The sequence below is a fragment of the Ochotona princeps genome, chromosome 4, assembly GCF_030435755.1.
Source record: "Ochotona princeps isolate mOchPri1 chromosome 4, mOchPri1.hap1, whole genome shotgun sequence".
Classification (NCBI taxonomy): domain Eukaryota; kingdom Metazoa; phylum Chordata; class Mammalia; order Lagomorpha; family Ochotonidae; genus Ochotona; species Ochotona princeps.
In genome coordinates, this window is record NC_080835.1 from 24,540,471 (window position 1) to 24,563,701 (window position 23,231).

Sequence of the window (23,231 nt, forward strand, 5' to 3'; positions counted from 1 at the left end):
CATTCCAGTGTGGCAATTTTATTAAGCCACTTAAAGCTCAATCTTTTGCTTTCTACCCACCAAGCAGCTCAGAAACCATGCCTACCTTATTCCTAAAATGTCTATGGTTGAATGTATGTTGTTTAACTAAGAGCACTGGGGTCCCCCAAAAAGAAAGGGTCAAGTTATAACAGAGAGGAAAGGAGAGAAGAATGTCAGGTTTCACTGGTGTCTATTTTTTTTTTAAAGACTTTATGATTATTGGAAAGCCGGATATACAGAGAGGAGGAGAGACAGAGAGGAAGATCTTCCATCCGATGTTTCACTCCCCAAGTGAGCCGCAACAGGCCGATGCGCGCCAATCCGATGTCGGGACCAGGAACCTCTTCCGGGTCTCCCAAGCGGGTGCAGTGTCCCAGTGCATTGGGCCGTCCTCGACTGCTTTCCCAGGCCACAAGCAGGGAGCTGGATGGGAAGTGGAGCTGCCGGGATTAGAACCGGCGCCCATTTGGGATCCCGGTGCGTTCAAGGCGTGGACTTTAGCCACTAGGCCATGCCGCCGGGCCCTCAGTGGTGTCTATTTAAGAGGTATGTATCTTCTAAAGTGTCTGTGAGATGCGTTTTAACTTTTTTGAATTTTGACACTAGGCAATTTTGCTACCTAGAGTTTGCTTTGCAACAATGTATAAACAGCTTCTATTATTGTCTCTGTTTCCAAACGGAATATATGTATACACATCTAGCTGCATACCGCAAAGGCAGATACACTCCCTGACTGGAAGAGGCAAAGTTACTTCATCTTCATGGAAATCAGAATTTTAAAGTATTTTATTTTGATACAAACAATTTTCAAACCCACACGTAAGTTTTTCATAATATGTACTTTCCATTAACTTTTCAAAATACCTACTTATGCTAAACTAAGCCCAGCTTTGCAGCCAGGTAGGGCCCACACAACCACCCAAGGAGCCATGTCAAAGGATCCATCTGTGGAGATATTTCCACTTCTTTCTTCCTTGCATGTTATCATCATTCAAAAAACGTATCAATGGACCTATAAAACTCACAATCTGTAAGTGTCACTAATTCTAGGAAGTATTACTAGATCAAAGCATAGAATCCAGTAATTTATAAACTTATGGCTTACTTTTTTTATTCATAAACTTTGCAGGGGGAAGCTGGCCCATGAACCCCTCCTTGCTCTTGTACTTAAAGTAGTCCCAGGTCTCAGGGCAAGAAGACTTGCAGCTGCAACCATTTACAGGATGCTGTACTAAGCAGTCTAAAGGATTCTCTTTTAATCTTCCTCACAATCTATGAAGCATATACTGTTAGTTCCTATTTTGTCAGATTCAACCAAAAAAACCCTGAGAAACGGAGAGGCTGAACACAAGATCAGCCCAAGGCTGTGAGGTTACCAATGCTGGAGCCGATCCCTTGGGGCTGGGTGTGAGGGCATCCAGATCCCACAGCCTTGGCTTTGAACAACTGTAGTAGGTTGCCTCTTCTTGCTACAGGGTCACATGCTTGTCTAGAAGAGGAAAGGAAATAGAAACAAAGACTATTCATTGCTGACACTTCAACTGAAAGGTCCCAAAAAGCGATTCAGGCACCACAAGCTCTCTCAAGTTTCACTGAGATATACTTATCTTACAATGCACCCAATGAAAGTGTACAAGTCATTATTTTTAGTATACTACAGGGGTGTGCAACCTCACCACAACCAATCATTTTAAGATTCTGTCATTCCCCCATCCTGCCGAAGTCCAGCTCCAGCTGAGTTCGGAGCTCAAGAAGGGTGCGTGAAATAGGCGTAGAGAGAAGAGACGGACCTTACGTTCCAAGATCATTGTGGACCATACAAGAAAGCTGTCCGCTTTATTTATACAGAAGCAGTACAAGGTTTTCTTTTAGGGGCAATTTGACATAGCTTCAGGGGGGCACAATTTACAACAGCTTGAGGGATAAATGAGGGAGGATTCCACATTCCTTGCTTATCTCAACTTGCCAGTCCCCACCTGCTCTCCTCAAGTCTGGGTTCTATCCTTGGCACCGCCTGTGACAACCAGACCCCTACCCTGAATTATATATGGGTTAAAAAGTCTAGGGCCTTGGTTTATAGGGATTGGGGGCCATTGGGGCTAAAGGTCATGCTGGCTATTAGGCCTGCAAGCTCACAGTTTGTTAGCTAAACAAGTAGCAAGAGTTATGACGGCAAAAAGAATTTGTAGCTAGCAATGAGCCATGTTTACTCCATTTTGGTTTCAACTTTACTGTCTTCAGGCCAGAGAGGATATACCTAAGAAGCTGTTGAACTTGACTGGACAATAAGATGCTGGACTCGATGTTTGGTATATGCTTGCAATGGGGGAATCTCAACTGAACTTGAGCTGTGGTTATGCAACAAGGTGGAGGAATCCACCATGGTGGGAGGGTTTGGGGAGGGGTGGGAGAACCCAAGTATCTATGTAACTGTGTCACATAATACAATGTAATTAATGAAGTTAAATAATAAATAATTTAAAAAAAGATGAAAAAATAAAAAATAAAACCATAAAAAAACAACAACAACAACAAAAAAAAACAATGGACAAGTGAGTGTTTCCAAAGATAATTCTGCAAATTGTTTCGCCTTAAGACAGGGCATTATCCATTCTGACATTGCAGCCAAGAATTCCTCAGTAGACAACACATCTTAATCAGTAATACATTCCTACTACAATTCTTATTCTACAACTTATCCATCACTTAATGGAAGAAATACATCAAAAGAGAAAAACACATAAAGATCTAAGACAAAAAGTTTCAAACATTAAATCCCTCTACAAATGCAGGCTCTACAACCTCATAAACAATCAAACAATAATCAAAAGTACATATATCTTTATGATGTTAGTAAAATCGCCCTATATTTCCTCTAGTTAAAAAATTATGAAAACAGCTAAAACAACTACATTTTCTACGTTCTAAAGAGTTGCAAGGACAGCCTAACCTTTAAGGGCACAGTAACTATATTTGTTGCCATAGCAGGATAGCTATGTTCTTTGTCATAGCAGTTTCAGCCCATACTCCCATCACTTCCATTAGTTTGTAAAACTCTTATCAAGCCATTTCCCAGAAGGTATGCTGTATGTCCGGGCCAGATTTCAGGGCAATAGGTAGGCATACAATAAGGTGTCCAGAAACGGCATGGGTTTAATTGTACTCCTGTGCACAGTTAAAGGCCCACTCACCAAGACATTATCAATAACATTAACTCTCAAGCTCATGTTGGTTGCAAAAGCCATCTCACAGGGGCAAACAATGCCTCAATGGATCACAAAATTCTTAATGGGGTGGTTGAGTGTCCATGCAAAAAAGGGGTGAAACTGTGTCAAGGTGGTCAGGGAGAAATCCGCTGGGCCCTGTCAAACAGCTGGAAGCTCCTGGGGCCTGCCAAGCAGGGCAGCTGTTCTCTTCACACCTTCGTGTTATTCACACCTACTGTACGGACCCCAGCACCATCCCATCCCCAAAAAGTCCCACAGCCATGAGCAATCAGTAATTCCCTATTCTTAGTCTTCCACAGTCCTGGAAAACACTGAATCCATGCAACACGTAATCTGTGAACAGTTTATCTGTGGTGGAAATCACACTTACTACTAAACAGGCTCAGCACCTACCAGTGCAAAACATACCCTTCTGGCAGAAAAATCATCTTGAGCTGATCGTTTATGTAAGAGACAACAACCTTGTGAAAATAAGTATTTGTCCTATTTTATAGTTGGAAGTCTGAGATACGGGGCGAGGGTTTAAACAGCTTGCTTATAAGTGACGCAGACAGGAGTTCAGATTTTAATTTTTGTAAAAAAAAATTACATCATTAAAGGAAATCACAATTTGTAAAAACTCTCACTCATTAAAACTTCCGGGTAAATTGAGAAGGCATCAACTTAAACCTCTGGATGAGTCTACAGTGCCATCCCTGGACATTTCTTTGGCTTTGGAGCCCACAGAATCAATTTAATGTCACCTCTTTGTCTCTCACATGTTGACATGAAGCACAGACATCTTAATAAACTCCTGTTTTTCTTTTACTAATCTTTATTAAAAGGATGTCCAAACTAAGAACTCTGAAGGGAAAGAAGAAAATTATTCTTCCCATGCTTCTCTGTCCTAAACAAAATTACCTATCTTAAAGGACATTAGTAACTCATTTTTTTCATTGTCAAATCATGTAAGCCTGTAGGGATATATCACATTTGTTTATCCCATTCACTAGCTGATGGACAGGTGGACTGTTTCTATGCTTCTATGAACACCGGTGTGCACATTTCCTGAACACATTTTCATTTCCTTTGGTTATATACCAAAGAAAGCAATTATTGCGTCATATGCAACTCCTACATTTAATCTATTTTCCAAAGTGACTTCAACATTTCACAAATTCTTTCAGAAATGTACGGGGTTCCAATTTCTCCACATCCTTTGGCATGGGTGGTTTTCAAGTTACAGAGCCTAGTGCACACCTGGGCAACACAGTGATTTTCTCAATTAGTGCCTTCCATCAATCAAATCAAACTGCTGAAGTTCTTGCCTCAGTTTTCCATTCACCTAGGGCTGAATACTCTCAGATTATAGCTTCTTTATCATCTCTCCATGTTTTGTGTTGGAAAAGGCCATTTTCAGTCCTATTGCTCTAGGGCTGTTGGACACTATGGCTGCCAGATTCCAGTAAAGGGGAAAAAATCCATTAAGTAAAAGAAGCATATAAAGGGAAAATAATCAGCGAAAGGTCACACTGTTGGAGATGGCAGACTATATGTACGTATACTCAACGCACAGATTCAACAATAGTGTAGGGACAAAAAAAATACATGGAGATAAATAAGACAAATCTGAACTCCTGTCTGCACCACTTATACGCAAGCTGTTTAAACCCTCCCCCCATATCTCAGACTTCCATCTATAAAATAGAACAAATTCTTATTTTCACAAGGTTGTTGTCATATGCAATAAATAATGCATATTACTAGGATGCCATGGTCATGCTAGTAAGGGTAGAAGATAGCGATAAAATAAACATAATTCATGCCCTCTAAGATACCCTATTTGTACCTTTTTATAATAAAGGCATAAATAAGGCAAAGTTCTCATCATTCAAAAAACACTTTCATATGCAGTTACTTGATAGCTGGGGCATTTAGTTCTCTACCTCCACAAGATTAAAAAACATTATCCCAGTTAATACTGCTGTTTTGGTACAGGGCAAGGACCAGATGAGACCTGGCTAAACTTTTATGAATAATAAACACTAACAAGAATTCTAATTAGGTTTTGCTTATATTGAAATACCATCTGTATATTCAAAACTAGTAATTATTGTCAAGATTCTGATTTATACAGAAGACTGAAGGACTAGGCAGTGTTCCACACTAATTAATACCTATGAAGAACGACTGTAAGGTTCTTCAGTAATAGCAAAATGCTACGCAAATGCTGAAGAACAACAGTAAAGTAAGAAAACCATTCTTAGATCCATTTAACTGATTTCATTGTGTTAGACAATTCCTTTGGTTTCACACCTCAGTAAGAACACTCCTGGACACTACAGCCAAGAATAGGAGGAAAAAAAAAAAACCCTGGTGTTTCCAACATCCTCATTCTGACCAGACTCTAAGTTTAATCTCATTCATTCAGAGAATGTAAATCACTTGCTCTGAGTTATAAAATTCTGCTGATGTAATTAGTATAAGGCGCATGCTATGTTTTTAACTGCTTGCTTCAAACACACCAATAATACGAAAGAGCACCACATCTTGGAAAGAAAAGCAATCAATATTTAGTAGAGAAAGTGGCTGTTACTAACTTATAATAAGAGGTTAGTATGATTGAGCTCATCATGTTATACCTCTGATCCATTTTTTTTTCCTGAGGACTGGGCAGATGGAAGCAAATTATGTGGGTCAGGGCAAGAGGGGTGGAATGCATTTTCCAAGCTTTAGTTTTCGCTGGGAAAACTATGAGAGTTATGTGTAGTCACTACAAAAGGAAGCTGAGAAATAAACAACTCGGAGATCTCTAACAAATCCACACAGATACATTCTAACACTAACACATACTCTGATCGACTATGTGTTTCAATTTCCCTAAACTGTAGCATAAATATAAAATATCTAATGCAAAAATTCTGCTTTGTGTAATAAATGTGTTTAAAGAAATCAACTAGGAATAAAAGCTTGTAATTTGAATCATGTCAAACACATCTAGACAACTTAATAATTCAAAAGACCATTCCCTACTAATCTTTTTTTTCTAAAAATAAAAAAAAAATGTTATTAAAAATCATCTTCCAGGGCCTGTCATGGTAGCCTAGTGGCTAAAACCCTCACCTTACATGTGCTGAGATCCCATTCGGGTGCCGGTTCTATCCCAGCTGTTCCACTTCCCTTCCAGCTCCCTGCTTGTGGTCTGGGAAAGCAATAGAGGAAAACCCAAAGCCTTGGGACCTGCACCCATGTGGAGATCTGGAAGAGATTCCTGGCTTTGGATCAGCTCAGCTCCAGCCATTGTGACCACTTAGGAAGTTAACCAGCAGATGGAAGATCTCTTTGTCTCCTCTGTGTAAAATCTGGTTTTCCAGTAAAATTAAATACATCTTTTAAAATAAAGTCATCTTCTGAAATAGGATGTGCACAGGGTCTGCATCAGAAACACAGGACTCAGCACAAAGTGATGCACAATCTTTCGTTTAGGTCTGTGTGCTTTATCTCAACCATCTGGCCCTGATTCTTGGGCTCAGATTCACCCTAGGGACTGGGATCCGCGTTTCTTACTGATCATCCAGATTGGAATATAACCTACTCCTAAACAATGGCATGGTCTTTGGTCATTCTACTAAATGCTGATACGGTCCCTTTCTTGTTTTTATCTTCTGCCATTTCTCTGTTAGCAATGATGGTTTGTATCAGTCCTATTAGAGCCAGCATCATGTGCAGCAAATCAAGCTGCCTGATGTTGGCATCCCACGTGAGCATTGTTTCGGATCTTGGGTTGCTCCACCTAGATCCTAATCCCTACTAATGTGCCTGGGAAAGCAGCAGCAGCAGACAGCCCAAACTCACCTGTTCCTGCCACCAGTGGAGTTATGGATGGAGGTTCAGCCTCCTGGCTTCACTCTGGCCCTGTCCAGGTTGTTGTGGTCATTTGAGGAATGGAGGAAGTGATTTAAGATTTCTCTCTCTCTCTCTCTCTCTCCCCTAAACTCCCCCCACTACCATAACTGTCAAATAAATATATAAATTTTTCAAATAAACTAAATAAATAAATCCTGGACTCTTAGACTGAGCAGTCTACTTCCCTTTCTACTCTCCTTGCTACTTTTATTTTTTTTTTATGTACTTCATCTTCTATTTCAAAGTTGAAATTATTTAAACTTCTTTCTAGTAATTCTTCACACTGTCTACAGAAATGATGAAAAAAAAATCAAAACAAAAGTGAGGGTAAATCTCCCAGCTCTAGCACAGTAGTTTTCAGATGTTTGGTTCCTGCAGGGACACAACCAACGCCACCGGGAGCACGACAGAAATGAAACTGTCTTCCCCACCAAGGCCAAGTGCATCACAAACTCTGGAGGGCAGGACTAGCAATCTGTATTTTCATAAACCTTCCAGATAACTTTCATGTGACTGAAGCTCAGGGACCAGCAATCTGAAAGACAAGATGTCTGACAAATATTTTAGCTAAAACAAGACATTCCATTAAGAAGAATTAAATCCACATTCCACACAGAATGGCTATGATATTCTACATAATAAACAGTAATATGTAAAACCATAAGTCTCACATTTTTATTTTAAAAACTCAAAATATATTTCCACAAAAAATTTCAAAAGTTTTATGGTAAATTGTTTAGGGGCAGAATTCATTTACATTTTCCTTTGTAAATATTAATATTTTTAATTGATAAGCACATACTATTTTATAATTTTAAAAGCAATTAATCTGTTCTCTGCCAAAACTCCGAGTTAAGAATTAACTCAGGGCCAGGAGACTGCTGTGTCTGTACTAATCCAGCTATGTGATGCTTCAGGGAATTCTAGAGGAAGCGAGGCAGAGATAGCGACTAGTACTCCAGGACTCAATCAATGCTTCTATGTAAAGCTCCTGTGCCAGGACATGACAGGTCATCCAGCCTGAGAGACTCTGCCCTTCTGAAATGGGCCAGCTCCACAGGAGGAGGGCAGGGTTCCGAGGCAAAACAGCAGAAACCAACAACTTAAGGATGCTTTTGGAAGACACCAAGTTATTTCAGGGAAAATTTTTTTTCAGACATTATTTCAGTGGCACATTTTTCACTCGCCTTTCTGACCTGTCAGTTACTTTGCAATTATGTTCACACTTCCTCAAGATCACTTCAACAATATACAATATCTGCACGTGCTAAACTGAGATAGGACTTGAAAATAAAACAGATTAATGCAAATGGTCCAGTGCAAGAAAAAGGGAGGGGGGGTAAAACAGAGGTGTATGTGTACACATCTACTGAGCTAAGGCTCAAGTCAGGTTCCTAACAATACCCTGTAGCTTATGATGCTTCACTGGAAAACTCGGAGGTTGCCATGGATTCTTCTCACAGGACCACTCATTTTTTCTTAATCTTTCCTCAAGTTACCACAATGGTCGGTGCTGTGCCAATCCAAAGCCAGGAGCCAGGAACTTTCTCCAGGTCTCCCACACAGGTGCAGGGTCCCAAAGCTTTGGGCCATCCTCCACTGCTTTCCCAGGTCACAAGCAGGGAGCTGGATGGGAAGTAGAGCTGCCAGGATTAGAAGCAGCTCCTGCATGGGATCCCGGAATGTTCAAGGCGACGAGTTTAGCCACTAGGCCACTGCGTCAGGCCCAGGACCACTCAATTTTTTACTTCCGCCAAATTCTCCATCAGAAGTCCTACAAGCATTCATAAAGGATCCTAAAGCACTTTACCTACATGACCATCACACATAAGGGCTGCTTGGTGTGATTTGTACACTCTCTCCCCTTCTTCACTACCCTACTAACTACAGTCACCTAAGTGTGGCACAAGCAAGTCATCCACCTCAGCAAAGCAGTTTCCCCCCAGAAATTAGACACTGAGTGACAGAGTAAGCTTTCAGTAACCTTTAATAATTAACTGATTCATCTTCACTAAAGGAGAAATTATTGTACCAGGTCTCCTCCCCTTTAATAAAAGGTACTTTAAAATTTCCTATCTATAGGGCTAATGTCATAGGTTAGTATGAGCTTGAGTCACTGCCTAAAATATTGGCATCCCATTTGGGTACCAGTTTAAAATCTAGTTGTTCCCCTCCCCTTCCAATCTTGCTCCTTATTAATGTGCCTGAGAAAGCAGTGGAAGACAGCCTAAGTACTTGAGCCCCTTCACCCATGTAGGAGACTGGGAGGAAGCCATGGCAAAACCCAGCCATGGCAGCCATTTGTGTCATGAACTGGCAGATAGAAGACAGCTCTTCCTCTTTCCTGTAAGTCTGCCTTTCAAAGAAATGAATCTTCTTTTTTTTTTTTTCAGATTTCTTATATTTATTAGAAAGTCAGACTGACAGATAGGAGATACGGAGAGAAGGATTGTCCATCCACTGGATCACCCCCTATGTGGCTGCAATGGTCAGAGCTGAGTTGATCCAAAACCAGGAGCCAGGAGCTTCCTCAGCAGGGTCCCAAGAATGTGGACCATTCTCTGCAGTTTTCCCAGGCCACAAGCAGGAAGCTGGATGGAATGTGGAGCAGACGGGACACAAACTGGGGCCCACACAGGATCTCAGCACATGTAAAAGGCGAAAGATTTTTACAATCTGAAACCAGAGTATCTTGGCACACGTAAGGCGAGGATTTAGACACTGAGCCATTGCACTGGGCCCCAAATAGATAAATCTTAAAAAAAAAAAAAAAAACCTTTCCCTATCTCAAAATACTTCTACCTCTGGATCCCATTCAAACATCATCAGAAGATATCAATGATGTCCCAATACTTTCAGTGCTGTAAGAAATTTATTTTATGGATTGTGACTGTAGGCATCTTCTACATTACTCTGTCTCATATAGTATTCCAACTTAAAAACTGAGGCACAATGGTAGCAGGAAAAAGAAACTGATAAGTTTACAACATTACATAAAAGAGCACAAACACCTGTGTCAGAATTTGAATCCCACTGTCATTACACTATATTAGATTTGGGGCAAATGATGCACCTCTCTCAATCTCAGCATCTTTGTTAATAAAATACGAATAATAAGATGCTTTATGGGGTTGGTACAGCAATCAAAAGTTTGTAAAGATGGAGGGGAGATAAGGAGTCAGCGTTTAATGTGTACAGAACTTCAGTTTGTTTCTGGAGATGAATGATGGTTGTTGCACAGCAGTTGGATATACTTAATGTTACTGTATTGTACACTGAAAATGGTTAAAACTTTGTTGTATGTATTTTACCACAATTATGTAAGGCATCCCGGCACACCGCCCAGCTCTTAGCAGGTACTCAAGAAATACTAGCCCAATTTCCCTTCTAAAGAATTTGAAGGGAAAAAAATTGAAGCACATAAAGTAAAATAAAACCCTGTTCCTTTCTCTAATTCTGAGAAGTTTTGAGTTTCAGGCAGAGCCAGTTGGCTCCAAAACCAGGTAGTGCCACAGAAAGTATCTGCGTAGGAAAGAGAATGAAGTCTGTGTTAGTCATAATCCTTCCAGCAAGTTCAGTGCTCAGTCCGCCCCCACTTGATATGGTGTCTCCCAGAATATCAACCCTCTAGTCCCCAACATCTTGCATAAAAAATACTGACATGCTTACATCATTTCTCAGGCTAGACTCAGGTCACAGGGACACAGGCTCTGACCAAGGCAGCTGGCTGCTGCAAGTGGGCAGAAATAAGATGCCAGTGCTCAGCAGCAACTGGATGGGCCTGGATCCTGTTCCAGACGCCGGCATTAAGCTCATCAGTATCTCAGATGCCTTTCGCTGGGTTTAATGAACAGAGGACCAAAGCCTCAAAAGCCCAGTAAGAGAAGATTGAAAATTCATTTTTCAGCAGTTCAGGGAAAACGATTAATGATCAGGTACTGTAAGTCATAAAACAGAAAAATGAAAAAATAGATTCCCTATTTCCAGACATATCAGGACATAGTTTTTGATGGACAGGTTTAATTAGACCTTATCTCAATGCTCAGAAACACAATTATTAACAACTTTCATATTTAGCTCAAAGACAACAAGGTGCTTGGGATACCAACACTTAATCAACTCCAAAACAATACTTACTTTAGGGTCTGAGCTCTTGAACTTCAACCTTTCCACCAACTCTATCATAGCCGCCTTCAGTCCACCTGAGTCTTTGCTCTAAAAGAAAGGAAAGTCAGAGGTCAATATGCCTGCAATATTTTCATGCTCTACAAATACAGCATTTCAGAAGACAATAATATGGAAAGTTACTTTCCCTTTTCAGTCAAGAGAAATTGCTAAGTAGAACTACACTGTCCCTTTTCCATTCTCTATAGACAAAGGAGGTAGATATATAAATTGCCTAGAGTCTACTGCAATAAAATTTAAATGCAATTCATGCAGGCTGATTCATGGCTTCATTTCAAGTTCAACCATGCTGCTGCTCATTGAGCGTTGACGTTTGGCAAAAGAAATTTATTTATTTCTTTTTTAATATATGGTAGGAACATATATTTTAATAATTCTAAAATATATTTCTCCGTGCCTTATGAGTTGATATAAAAATCAAGCCCATCATTGTTTTGCCAGCAGTGTCTACATCAAAGGTAATCAGAAATTGGTATATGAATATTTGCTTCTTAAAAATTACAAATTAAGGGAGAATCAATATGGCAAAATAGGGTAAGGACATATTTAAGCAGAAGGAGAAGCATTAGCCAGAGCAAAGCAGAGGGCATATTCCAGGAATTAGGAGAGAATAGGCCAATGGCAGATGGACACCAGGAGACTGCCGGGCATGGGAAACCAGTGGAAACAACAGTGTGGTACTGCAGTGACCAGATACCCCAGTGAAGTCAGCACGCAGTAATCTGAGCTCCACCAGTGGCCAGAGCTCTCCACCAGCAGCCAGATGGGAAGGAGAGCTCACTGGGAGCTCAGCAGGTAAACCCAAGCAAAGAAATCCCATCCTGCTGATTTGTTTGATTCAACCTGGAGCAGAGAAACAGAGCAGCAGATCCAAAACTGGCAGTGCAGGCACCATTTTGTGTAGAGAAGCAAAGGCTATGGGACAGGACTGTGCATGCACTAAGCTGGGAGCAAACTCGTTGAGCTCAGTGCATTATAATACTTCCACATCAAAAATAATTTCAACTCTGGTATCCTACAGGTCAAAATAGGTCCAAGTGGCCCTCAGTCCTAATCACCAACAGGTTCTGGCAAGATCAGCACCACTAGCAACTTAGCTATTTAGGACACCTGGTGTCTCCCTAATCCTGGGAACTGATCAAACTGGAAGTGGAAGAAAGGCTGTACAGATCATGGTTTAGAAACCTGCCCCAAAGAGAATATGCTAACCAGAAGTACAATGACCAAGTGTAAAAGAAGAGACAGAGGTAGAATACATACTACTGAAGATTCCCCTGTAAAGGAGTCAATGTTTTGCCAACCTCAGAATTAACTGAGGAGGACAGAGGAAATGGAGAATATAAAATTCAGAAAATTCATTAAAAAACATCTTGCCAACAACAAGAAGCACATGCGGGAGTTTAAGGAATTTAAGGAATATGTCACACAGGAAATAGTAACACTGAAACAAAATCAAGTACAATTATTGGAAATGAAGGTCACAATAGAGCAAAATAAAAATTCTGTGGGGAGTCTCCATAATAGAACAAACGAGGCAGAAGAAAGAATCTCAGAATCGGAAAATTATTCTTGTCACAATGGGAAGACAATTAAAGGCAAAACGTAAGAGTTACTGGAGTTCCAGAAGGTGCTGAAAGAGAAGCTGGCTTTAAAAATGTATTTAATGAAACAATAAAGAAAAGCTTCCCTAATCCAGAGAAAGAATTGGGAAACAACATCCAAGAGGGGCACAGAACTCCTAACAGGGTTGACCTAAAGCAATCTTCACCACAACACATGATAATCAAGCTCTCTCCAATCAAGCATAAAGAAAAGATACTTAAATGTTCACATGAAAAGAATCGACTGACCTATAGAGGAATGGCAACAGACTCAAAGTCGACCTCTGACAGAAAACTCTACAGGTCCGAAGAGAATGGAGCAACATATTCCAGATTCTACAAGCAAAAAATGGTTGGCCCAGAATAACGTACCCAGCAAAGCTTTCCTTTGTCTTTGAAATTGAAATAAAATTCTTCCAGAGTAAAGAACAGCTCAAAGAATTCTCCTTTTCCAGACCTGCCCTGCAAATGATACTTAAAGATGTTCTCTTGACAAACAAAAGGAATAGCACCCACCAAAACCAAAGGCAAAGAAGAACATCCCAGTAAAATTACTACAGAAAACTAAATGAAGCAATGAACAACCATTGTTAAAATGACAGGAACAAGCTATCACCTATTCATATTAACCCTGAATGTAAGTGGTTGAAACTCCTCAAAATCAAAGATTAGTAGACGGCATTAAAAAATCTATCTCTTGCCTACAAGAGACACATCTCACCAACAAAGATCAGTGGAAACTATATCTCACAGATTTTGATTATTTTTATTTTGTTTATAAGTTTTGTCATTTTAAATTCTTCACTGACTCATAGGTCATACAGTAAGTAGCATCATTTTCTTCAAGAAGGTTCTTAATTTTCTTTTTTGTTTCTTCAACCACACATTGGTCATTAAGCAGCATGTTATTTAACTTCATGGCATGTTTAATTTCTTATTTCCTTCCTGTTGTTATTTTGTTTTGTGGCTTTTCATTTAAGGGGAAGTACAGTGAGTGTGTAATGGAAACTGTCGTATCCACATGTGAGGATACAAGGCAATATGCATCTCTACTTCCAGATCAAAAACACACTCCCAATGAAACTGGTAAATATTTAACAGCTGGGATGACACTAGGATACTGGACTCTCTTCCACTGTCCAGGCCATAAATCATGGACTTATGACTTTTTATGAAGAACTACACTACACTATCAGCATAGGGGAAATCGATGTGTAGAGGGAGGGACTTTGGGGAGGGAGAAAGGAAATCCCAGGGCCTATGCAACTGTATCATAAAATGATAGGAATTTAAAAATGGAAAAAATACAAATTAAATGATAACAAAAATACACAAATCAACTGTACTCTAAACAAATTTCTACTAGGTTTTTCTCCTTTTCTGCCCCCCTCACCTAGAGTTTCTTTCTTCAGCCTTACTCGGCTCCTTTGCTTTGCTTTCCTTGACTGTGAATTTCTCTGTATTTTGCTTATGACGTGTACTTTCACTGATTTGTCACTGCCTTCTCACCTGAGTAGAAAAGCAAACAAACTGGACAGAAAAGTCCAGCCTTCAGTACAAGAAAGTCTAAATCTTCAGCAAAAAGAGGCTTAATTAAAAACGTACCTTTGGCACACACTGCTCAAAAATATCACCTGCTCTTAATGTCATTGTTATTGTAATATAACTGCAAACCCCAACAGAAGTGTAAATCCAAATGCAAGCCATATAAGCAATTTGAAGTTTTTAGTATCTACCAGTGAAGTTAATTTTAATACATTTTATTAAATGACTATGTATAAAACATTACTGCTGTTGAATATGAGACGTTTAAATATAGATTTTTTCCATGCTAAATATTTTAAATTAAGTGGGGTTTGTTCTGTTTACCTTTTTTTTTAAGATTTATTTATTTTTATTACAAAGTCAGATATACAGAGAGGAGGAGAGACAGAGAGGAAGATCTTCCATCCGATGACTCACTCCCCAAGTGAGCCACAACGGCTGGTGCTGCGCCAGTCCGAAGACAGGAGCCAGGAACCTCTTCCAGGTCTCCCACGCGGGTGCAGGGTCCCAAAGCATTGGGCTGTCCTAGACTGCTTTCCAGGCCACAAGCAGAGAGCTGGATGGGAAGTGGAGCTGCCAGGATTAGAACTGGCTCCCACATGGGATCCCAGGGCACGATTAAGGCGAGGACTTTAGCTGCTAGGCCACGCCGCCGGGCCCTGTTTTGTTTACCTTTTCACAGTCCAGTCTGGAGAGCCCCAATCGAAGCATTTTCCAAAGCCAAACATGGACAGTGACTAGTACACTGGCGGCACAGATTTAGAGCACAGATTCCAGAACACCCTGCTTAGATTAAAAGCCACACTCTATCATTAGCTCTACAATTTTAGGCAAGCCATCTGACCTCTCTGTGGGTCACTTCCCTTATCTATAAAATGTAGCTAATAACAGTAGTACCTACATCTCAGGGTTGTGAGTTCACGCAAGTCAAGGTGCTTAGAATTAGACTAGCACTATAGTAAATATTAGCATAAAAGCTTTTATTATCATTATCCTCTATCACCTTCATTATATTAAAGTAAAAACTCTCATATTTTATATCCCTGCATCCCTTGTGTTGCTAATCAAAAAGACACTGTAAAAATCTACTGAATAAGTAAATGAATGAACACACAATCTTAAGATATGAATATATAAACATACACTCTTGGGATATGAATGTCCTAACAATACATGGTATGTGTTACAACCTAAAATGAAAGGAGTTATTTTCTTTTTTTTAAGATCTATGTATGTTTATTGGAAAGCCAGATTTACAGAAAAAAGGAGATACAGAGAGAAAGATCTTCCATCCGCTGCTTACTCCCTAAGTAAGCAAGGCCAGAGCTGAGCTGATCTCAAGCCAGGAACCAGAAGCTTCTTTCGCGTCCCCATGCAGGTGCAGGGTCCCAGGCTTTAAGTTCTCCTCTACTACCTTCCCAGGCCACAGGCAGGGAGCTGGATGGAAAGTAGAGTAGCTAGGATATGAACCAGTGCCCATATGGGATCCCAGCACATGCAAGGTGAGGACTTTAGCCGCTAGGCTACTGCATTGGGCCTGAGTTCTCTTCTTATTTGAACAACTCTATGGGATAGACCAGAAGTGCTCATTTTAAAACGAAGAACTGAAAGACTGCTGTTCTCATAGAACAAAGAACAATAATGAAGTGCAGCAACAAATCTCTTATTCAAACTGGCCTCATTATCAATGATATTTTCCAAATTTGCAGCATTAATTAATTTCAATTCCTCTAAACTGGAAACACTTAGTAATATCTCATTAAATGGTTAAACTGTACTACAGGTTAATCCCTTTCTCAGTAACCTCCCTTCTCTCCCACACCTGTAAGTAACATATGACCAATATCCATTTCAGAAGTGCTTTCTGACATAGCTAGATTATATTGTCATTCCAGTGCTAGTTCCAAATTTCAGCAATTTCTATTTTTAAAGCTGATGATTTACAACTCTCCCAATTTCTCCACTAATGTATAGCTTTAATCTCTATGGAATCACAGTTACGACTGGGAAAATCAATCTGGAAGACACATACTAGGGCAGTGAGAAAGACTTGAAATACATAACAAAGGGTTAAGCTTTCAGACACAATCCTGCTTTTATGGGAAGAACAGAATAAAGCTTGCTGGTGATATCATTCCTCTAGCCAGTTTCTCATTGGTCAAAGCAATCAGGTCACTTGTCCCTAGAAAGCTCACTCTCCCGTCATTTCAGCTGCCAGGGCCCATGTTAAGTTCTTCAGCAACAGCTCTGATACATTATGCTTTTTTCCTCTGACTTTAGAGAACAAAAAGGAATGCACCAGGTTGTGCCTTAAACCCTTCAGGAAAGAAACGGAACAGCAAAGGAATCCCTAAAAAGCAGACAGCCTGTTTGCGGGCAGATGTGTCTTGTGTGGCAAGATAAGGGAACTGTTCGCTTTCTTTCATAAAAGTATGGTGTGTCAGCAGAATTCTTGCTTTACACAATTCATCAGCAGCACTGTCTTGCCCAAGGGACAAAGAGGCATATGGAGACAGCTTCCTGTCAGAAAATTCACCCACTCCATCTCCCAGCCCACTCCCTGAGAATCATCTTCAAAGATTAATTGGGCCCCTTGTTGAGCTTGCTAAACTCAGCCTCTAAATGAGTGATAAAGAAAATACTCCCCAATGACCTTTTTTACAACCCATAAAGAAGCACTTGGCCAGAAGGGAGAGGCTCCTCTGGGCAGCCCTGACCCCAGCAGCTGCAAAGCTGGGGCAAGAATCCAAATGGAGGATGCTGGCCTACAACCCAACTGCACACCCAGCCCTGTTTTTCCCAAACTTCTAGTCCCTTCCTGAATCCCAAATACCTAACTCTAAGAACATCCCTCCCAAACAGCTGACCTTTGACCTAGGATTTTCCACACAGCACGGGTGGGGTCAAATGGTCCTATCTACCTTTAGCTGGTTTTAGGAAGAAGTTCCACAAGCCTCAGGACAAGAGTAAGGTATTCCATCAGGGAGTTTTTTGGTCCTAGGGATTTAGTGAGTGGTCTAGAAGCAGATGGGCAATAGTTGAAGGAAGACTTTTGATAAAACGGAACACAGAGCAGGAACATGGAAAGCTATCTGGGTATGATAATCTGAGTGGTACCTGAGCATGATAATCCTCAAACCATAAGACAGTGACGTGCTTCTGTTAATTATCAGTTTACTTCAGAAAGTCACTTAGTAAAGATAACCAGCAGGCTTCATGGTTCAGATGGCGGCAACCCACATCAGACAGGGTGCTTGGCTTCAACTCCTGCCTTCAGCTCCTGGCTCCACCTTCCTGTTCACACAGGCCCTGGGGGAAGCAACAACAGCTCCAGCAATTGGGCTCCTGCACACACACAGGAGATCAGGAATAAATTCCTAGCTCCTGGCTTCAGTCCTGGTCACTGAGAACATTTAAGGAGAGAACCAGTAGAAGAGAGCTCACTATCTCTGCTTCTCAAATATATTTTAAAGAAGGTAACCTGAACAAGAAACCACAGCCTTATACACCCTCGCTTAACTTACAAAACAAAACAACTGTTTCTGGAACCTATGTTGTAACTGAGAAGTAGACCAGGCAAGAAACAAAAAAGACCTAACAGAAACAAAAAAGAAGATTCTAACCATGTGAGCATCTCGTTCTATAAATGATCAGATTCAATGTTAATCCCTACACTACGGCTACTAGAAAAGTAGGATTTTCCTGACATCCTCCTCCACCACACCCTTAGTAGTTTTTTTGGTGAGCATGATCTGCTTATGAGACAAGGTGGGCTAGGCTGCCACTTGGGATGCCCACATCCCATATCACAGTACGTGGAATCAAATCCTGGCTCTTGTTCTTCCTATCTAGCTCCCTACTAATGTACACCCTGGGAGACAGCAGGTGGAGGCTCATGGCATTGGGTCCTTGGATCTACATGGGAGACCTGGACAAAGTTCCTGGTTCCTGGCTTGGGTCTGGCTCAGTTCTGGCTATTGAAAGTACTGGGGGTTGCAGAATGCAGACAGACCTCTCTCCCTCACTGCCTTTCAAATAAATAAAACAGGAGCTATGCTATGACACCTCCCTCTCAAAATTCAACCATTTTGGAGTTACAGGTTGCTTCATAAAAGCCATCTCCTAGGAATGATCCACGAAAAATGAAAGAATAAAATGTCACACATGTGAAGACTTTCTTTACTCTCCAAGACACTTCCAAATGCCATCTTTTAGCATTTTACAGCAACACTAAAAAGTACTATATTTTCTGGGCCCGGCGGCATAGCCTAGCAGCTAAAGTCCTCACCTTGAACACACCGGGATCCCTTGTGGATGCCGGTTCTAATCCTGGCAGCTCCACTTCCCATCCAGCTCCCTGCCCGTGGCCTGGGAAAGCAGTCGAGGACAGCCCAATGCTTTGGCACCCTGTACCCGCGTGGGAGACCCGGAAGAAGTTCCTGGCTCCTGTCTTCGGATTGGCGCAGCACCAACCGTTGTGGTCACTTGGGGAGTGAGTCATCGGACGGAAGATCTTCCTCTCTGTCTCTCCTCCTCTCTGTATATCCGACTTTGTAATAAAAATAAAATAAATCTTTAAAAAAAAAAGTACTATATTTTCACTTAGTAGCAGAGAAAACAATGGCTAACAGATATCAAATGAAAAATCCAAAAATCACAGAGCTCACACTTTTACTGACATCTCACTATAACTAAGAGGTAAGAGGTAGTATATTCTCACATTACAACAGAGAAAAATGCTTTCATGGAAGTCAAATTATGTATCCCCCACCCAAATCACAGACCTAGTAGACAGCAAAAACCAGAATCAAAAAGATCCAAATGAAAAAATGTTACAACACATACAAGGGAAGAGATTGGTATACATCTGATTAAATACATAAGGAAATCGTACAAATCTGTAAGAGAAAGTCAATTGTGTAAGTCCAAAATAAATCCCAGATGAAGGATACGAACACAACAGACAGTGAAATGGCTAATGAACATATCAAAAGGTACAAATAATGTTCAAACTTACTTGTAATTAAGATACTACTTCTTAGCCACTGGACTGAAAAAAATTATTTTGATAATAGAAAGTGTCAAGGGCTTTGGAATACTGGGGACTTCCATATGTTGCCAATGAAGTGTAAAATAAAAATGCTACTCTGAAATCAGATGCTTAGCAAGTCGACGTCTCATTTCCCCTTGAAATACCAGAACATGTGTGAAGGAAACATGCACAAAAATATTTATTACAGCATTGTTTTTAACACTAAAAAACCATAAACACCCTAAGTTATTCACGAGTGGGTGGCTGAGACTGAGGAATTAACTACAGAATAGGATATAGCAATTAAACAGAATGAAGCAGGACAGGCTCTTAGCACAGTGGCTAAGTTACTGCCTGGGCATAGTGCATCCCACCTGAGCGCATGGTTTTGTGGTCCATGTCTCCCACTTACAATTCAGCTTACTGCTAGAGCACATCCTGATGAAGATGACTGATTCAAGCACCTGGTTCCATGTCACCCTGGTAAGAGACCTTCATTCTGACCCAGTCATTTCTACTGCAGCCATCTGGGAAGTGAACCAGCAGATAGCAGAACTTCCCCTGCGTGTGTGCGCGCGCATTTGTCATTCTGCCTTTAAAGTAATAGGAAAATAACTCAAAATTTTAAATAAAGAAAAAGGTCTGTATGTACCTGAATATGCAAGATGTACTGATGAATTTAAAACAACTTGCAAAACAGCACACAGAAAATTATGAAACACAAGAGACATTTTTATTCATTCTTTTTTTTATAATAAATTCATTTTATTTTGATGACATTATTTATATAGTTAAGAAGGATGTGTGCCCTTGTGTGCCACCAAATACAGCGGGGAGGGTGGAGGAATGGAGGAGAGTGGATGGAACAACTGTTTCCTATCTCCTTTTTTTCTTCCTGTTTCTGGGGAAAGTGGGGAGAGCAGAGGCGAGGGCGCTCCCAGCAGCCCAAACATATCAGTATGCAGGGATGGGGATGACCACCCGATGTCATCCCAGGGTCCTTGATGTGGACCAGGTTCCAAGAGTACTGCTTAAGTGCTGTTGATAGTTCTGAGATGCAACTGATTTCACTGCTCCAAGGCTGAGGAAATCCTTCCAAGTTTCTTTGGCTGACATAGTCCACCTTAGAGTCTACTCAACACAGACAATCACTGTCAAAGCTTGGCTGGGAGAGCTGTCCAATTTGTTCTGCCATTCATGGTAGTAAACATCCTTTGCAGGCCTCAATGAACTGGCTGTCATGTTCCCCATTTACATCTGGGCATGCCATCCACTGCATAGGCTTCAACACCATGGAGACACAGTTCTGACACATGCACTCCAGTCAGAACACAGATCCTGTGATTTGCCCTGTGGTTTGAGTTCTGAGTCCAGTGGTCCAGTTGGGGGGACCCCAAAAAAACCTCACCAAGGTGATCCCAAATGTGACTTCTGTGTGAGTCAGCTGGTACATGGTCTGGCTCAGTCCATTACTCACATCAGCCTACACTGGTGGTTGCAGTCACCTGGTCAGTTCTGTCCCCAGCTCCATCTCCTGGACAAACCAATGGATGCTGTGGCACAGCCCATCACTGCCTACCACACACTCAACCCTCACACACACCAGCAAAAACTACAACCTAGCTGGGGTGAACCTCAGTAAGCTCCCCTAACCCCAGGGCATTCCCAGCCCCAGTTCCTATGCATGCCAGTGTGTGCAGCAGACTGGTTCAGTCCATCAGGCATCCCATTCAGCTCTCAAACACATCAGTGAATGTTGGAGCCTGGCTCAGCCTGACCAATCCCACTATCCAGCCCACAGTCATGCTGGTAGGAGCCAATGCCCGTCCAGCCAGGCCTACCCCCAGTTCTAGCTCCCATGCTCTCTGGTGGAAACAGCAACCCATCAGTGGGATACCCACAATCTCCCCACTAGGCCAACTCCCAGACCCAGATCTTGTCCTTTCCAGGTGGTTCTACGCTCCAGCCTGACAGGACTTGCTCCCAATCCTCCCACTTGTCAGCTGATGCTGCAGCAAAGTCCAATCAGCCTGTACTTTGCCTCATGAATGCACAAGCGGATATTACTTAGCTCAGTCTGGCTCTACCCCTAACGCAGTTAACATACAGGCCAACAGGTGTTGTAGACCTGCCCAGCCTGATGTGTCCCTGGTCCCAGCTCTCACACTCACCAGAGGGAACACTGGTCCAGCAGGGAGGCACCCATGGGCTTATCCTCCATCCTAGGGTCTTATATGTGCTGGTTAGAGTTGCGGCTCAGGCTGGCAAGGCTTGCCTCACATAGGCACCCACCAGTGGGCTCTGTAGCCTGGCCTGGCCCAACCTGCCACCAATTTCAGCTCATGCTAGCAGGTGCTACATCCTAGTCCTAGTTCCAGCCCTATTGTGAACTGGCTGACGTTGTGACCCAACCTGGCCCATCCTGTACCTCATTCTAGTTCTCAGATCTGCCAGTGGGTGCTAAAAACTGGCACGACATGGCCCTCCCCCAAACCTGACCCTCATGTATGCCAGCAGGTACTGTAACCTGGCCTGGTCTGGGCTGCTCCTAGCCTTAGTTTTTGTGCTCACCTACAGGGACTGCATCCTGACAAAACAGTTCCCCAAGCTCCTCTACCAGGTCACCGCCCAGTGGCAGATCTCATACACTCCAGTAGGTTTCTCCAACCTCTTGTCCTGGGAGATACAGTGGCCTTGCCCGAGCAACCCACACCCATACTGGCGCTTACTATTGGGTACAGTCCGGCCTTGCATGGCCCAGCCCCACAACCATCCCTCACATAGTTCAACGGGTACAGAGACCTGGCCCAGCCTGTCCTACACCTACCCTGGCTCCTGCAAGTACTGGCAGGTGCTGGAGCCTAGCACAGTAAGGCATACTCCAGACCCAGTTCACACCCATGCCAAGGGATACAACAGTCATGTCCATCCCAGTTTACCCTCCCCATTTCAGCTTCTGTGCTCACCAGTGGGAACAGCAGCCCAGCTAAGGCATCCACTTAGCTCCCCGATCAGGCCCGCTCCCAGTCACAGATCTTGCTTGTGCCAATAGTTATTTTGCCACAGCCCAGCATAGCCCATCACCTGGCTTGGTTTTTACCATTGAAAGCTGTGGCGTGGCCTGGCTTGGCCCACCCCAGACTCAACTCTCATAGGAGGGTGCTAGAGCCTAGCCCTGCCCAGCCTGCTTCCATCCCTGACTTTCATTAAAACCAATAGGTATGAGATAGGTAACCGAGCCTAGTCCAGCACGGTCTGCACCCCATCCTGTCTCCTGCACATGTGAATGTGCTAAGGTCTGGCCTATCTCTGCCTTGTCTGTACCCCCACAGCCAACCTATACATCTGCCGACAAGTGAGGCAGCCCCACCTGGCCTATCCAACACTTACCTAACTCACATACTCACCAGCGAGAGCAACAGCCCACCAGGAGAGTTTCCCAATTCCCCCATCAGGCCCACTCCCAGACCCATATCTCACATGTGCCAGCAGGTGTTAAGCCCTTACCCAGTACAGTCTGCCTGCCACTGTCAGCCTTTGTGTGTGTTGGTGGATATTGCAATTCTTCGATGCACCTGCTGGTACTACAGTCTTGAACAACCCAGCCTGTCCCCATCTCCAGTAATCATGAGTGTTGGTCATGCCTAGCTTGGCCCATTACCACTGCCCACCCTTGAGCAAACCAGCTGCTATGGCAGTCTCATAGGAGTGAGCCCACAAATCCACAGAATCTGC

General features: G+C 42.2%; 1 protein-coding gene across 1 annotated transcript in view; it reads right to left on the reverse strand.

Moving 5' to 3' along the window:
* TRIM44 (tripartite motif containing 44) overlaps positions 1–23,231 on the reverse strand; it is a 120,669-nt gene that overhangs the window by 72,423 nt on the left and 25,015 nt on the right. The window contains exon 2 of the mRNA XM_058663176.1: positions 11,271–11,348. Coding sequence (XP_058519159.1) covers positions 11,271–11,348 — 78 coding nt within the window. The remainder of the gene's footprint in view (positions 1–11,270; positions 11,349–23,231) is intronic.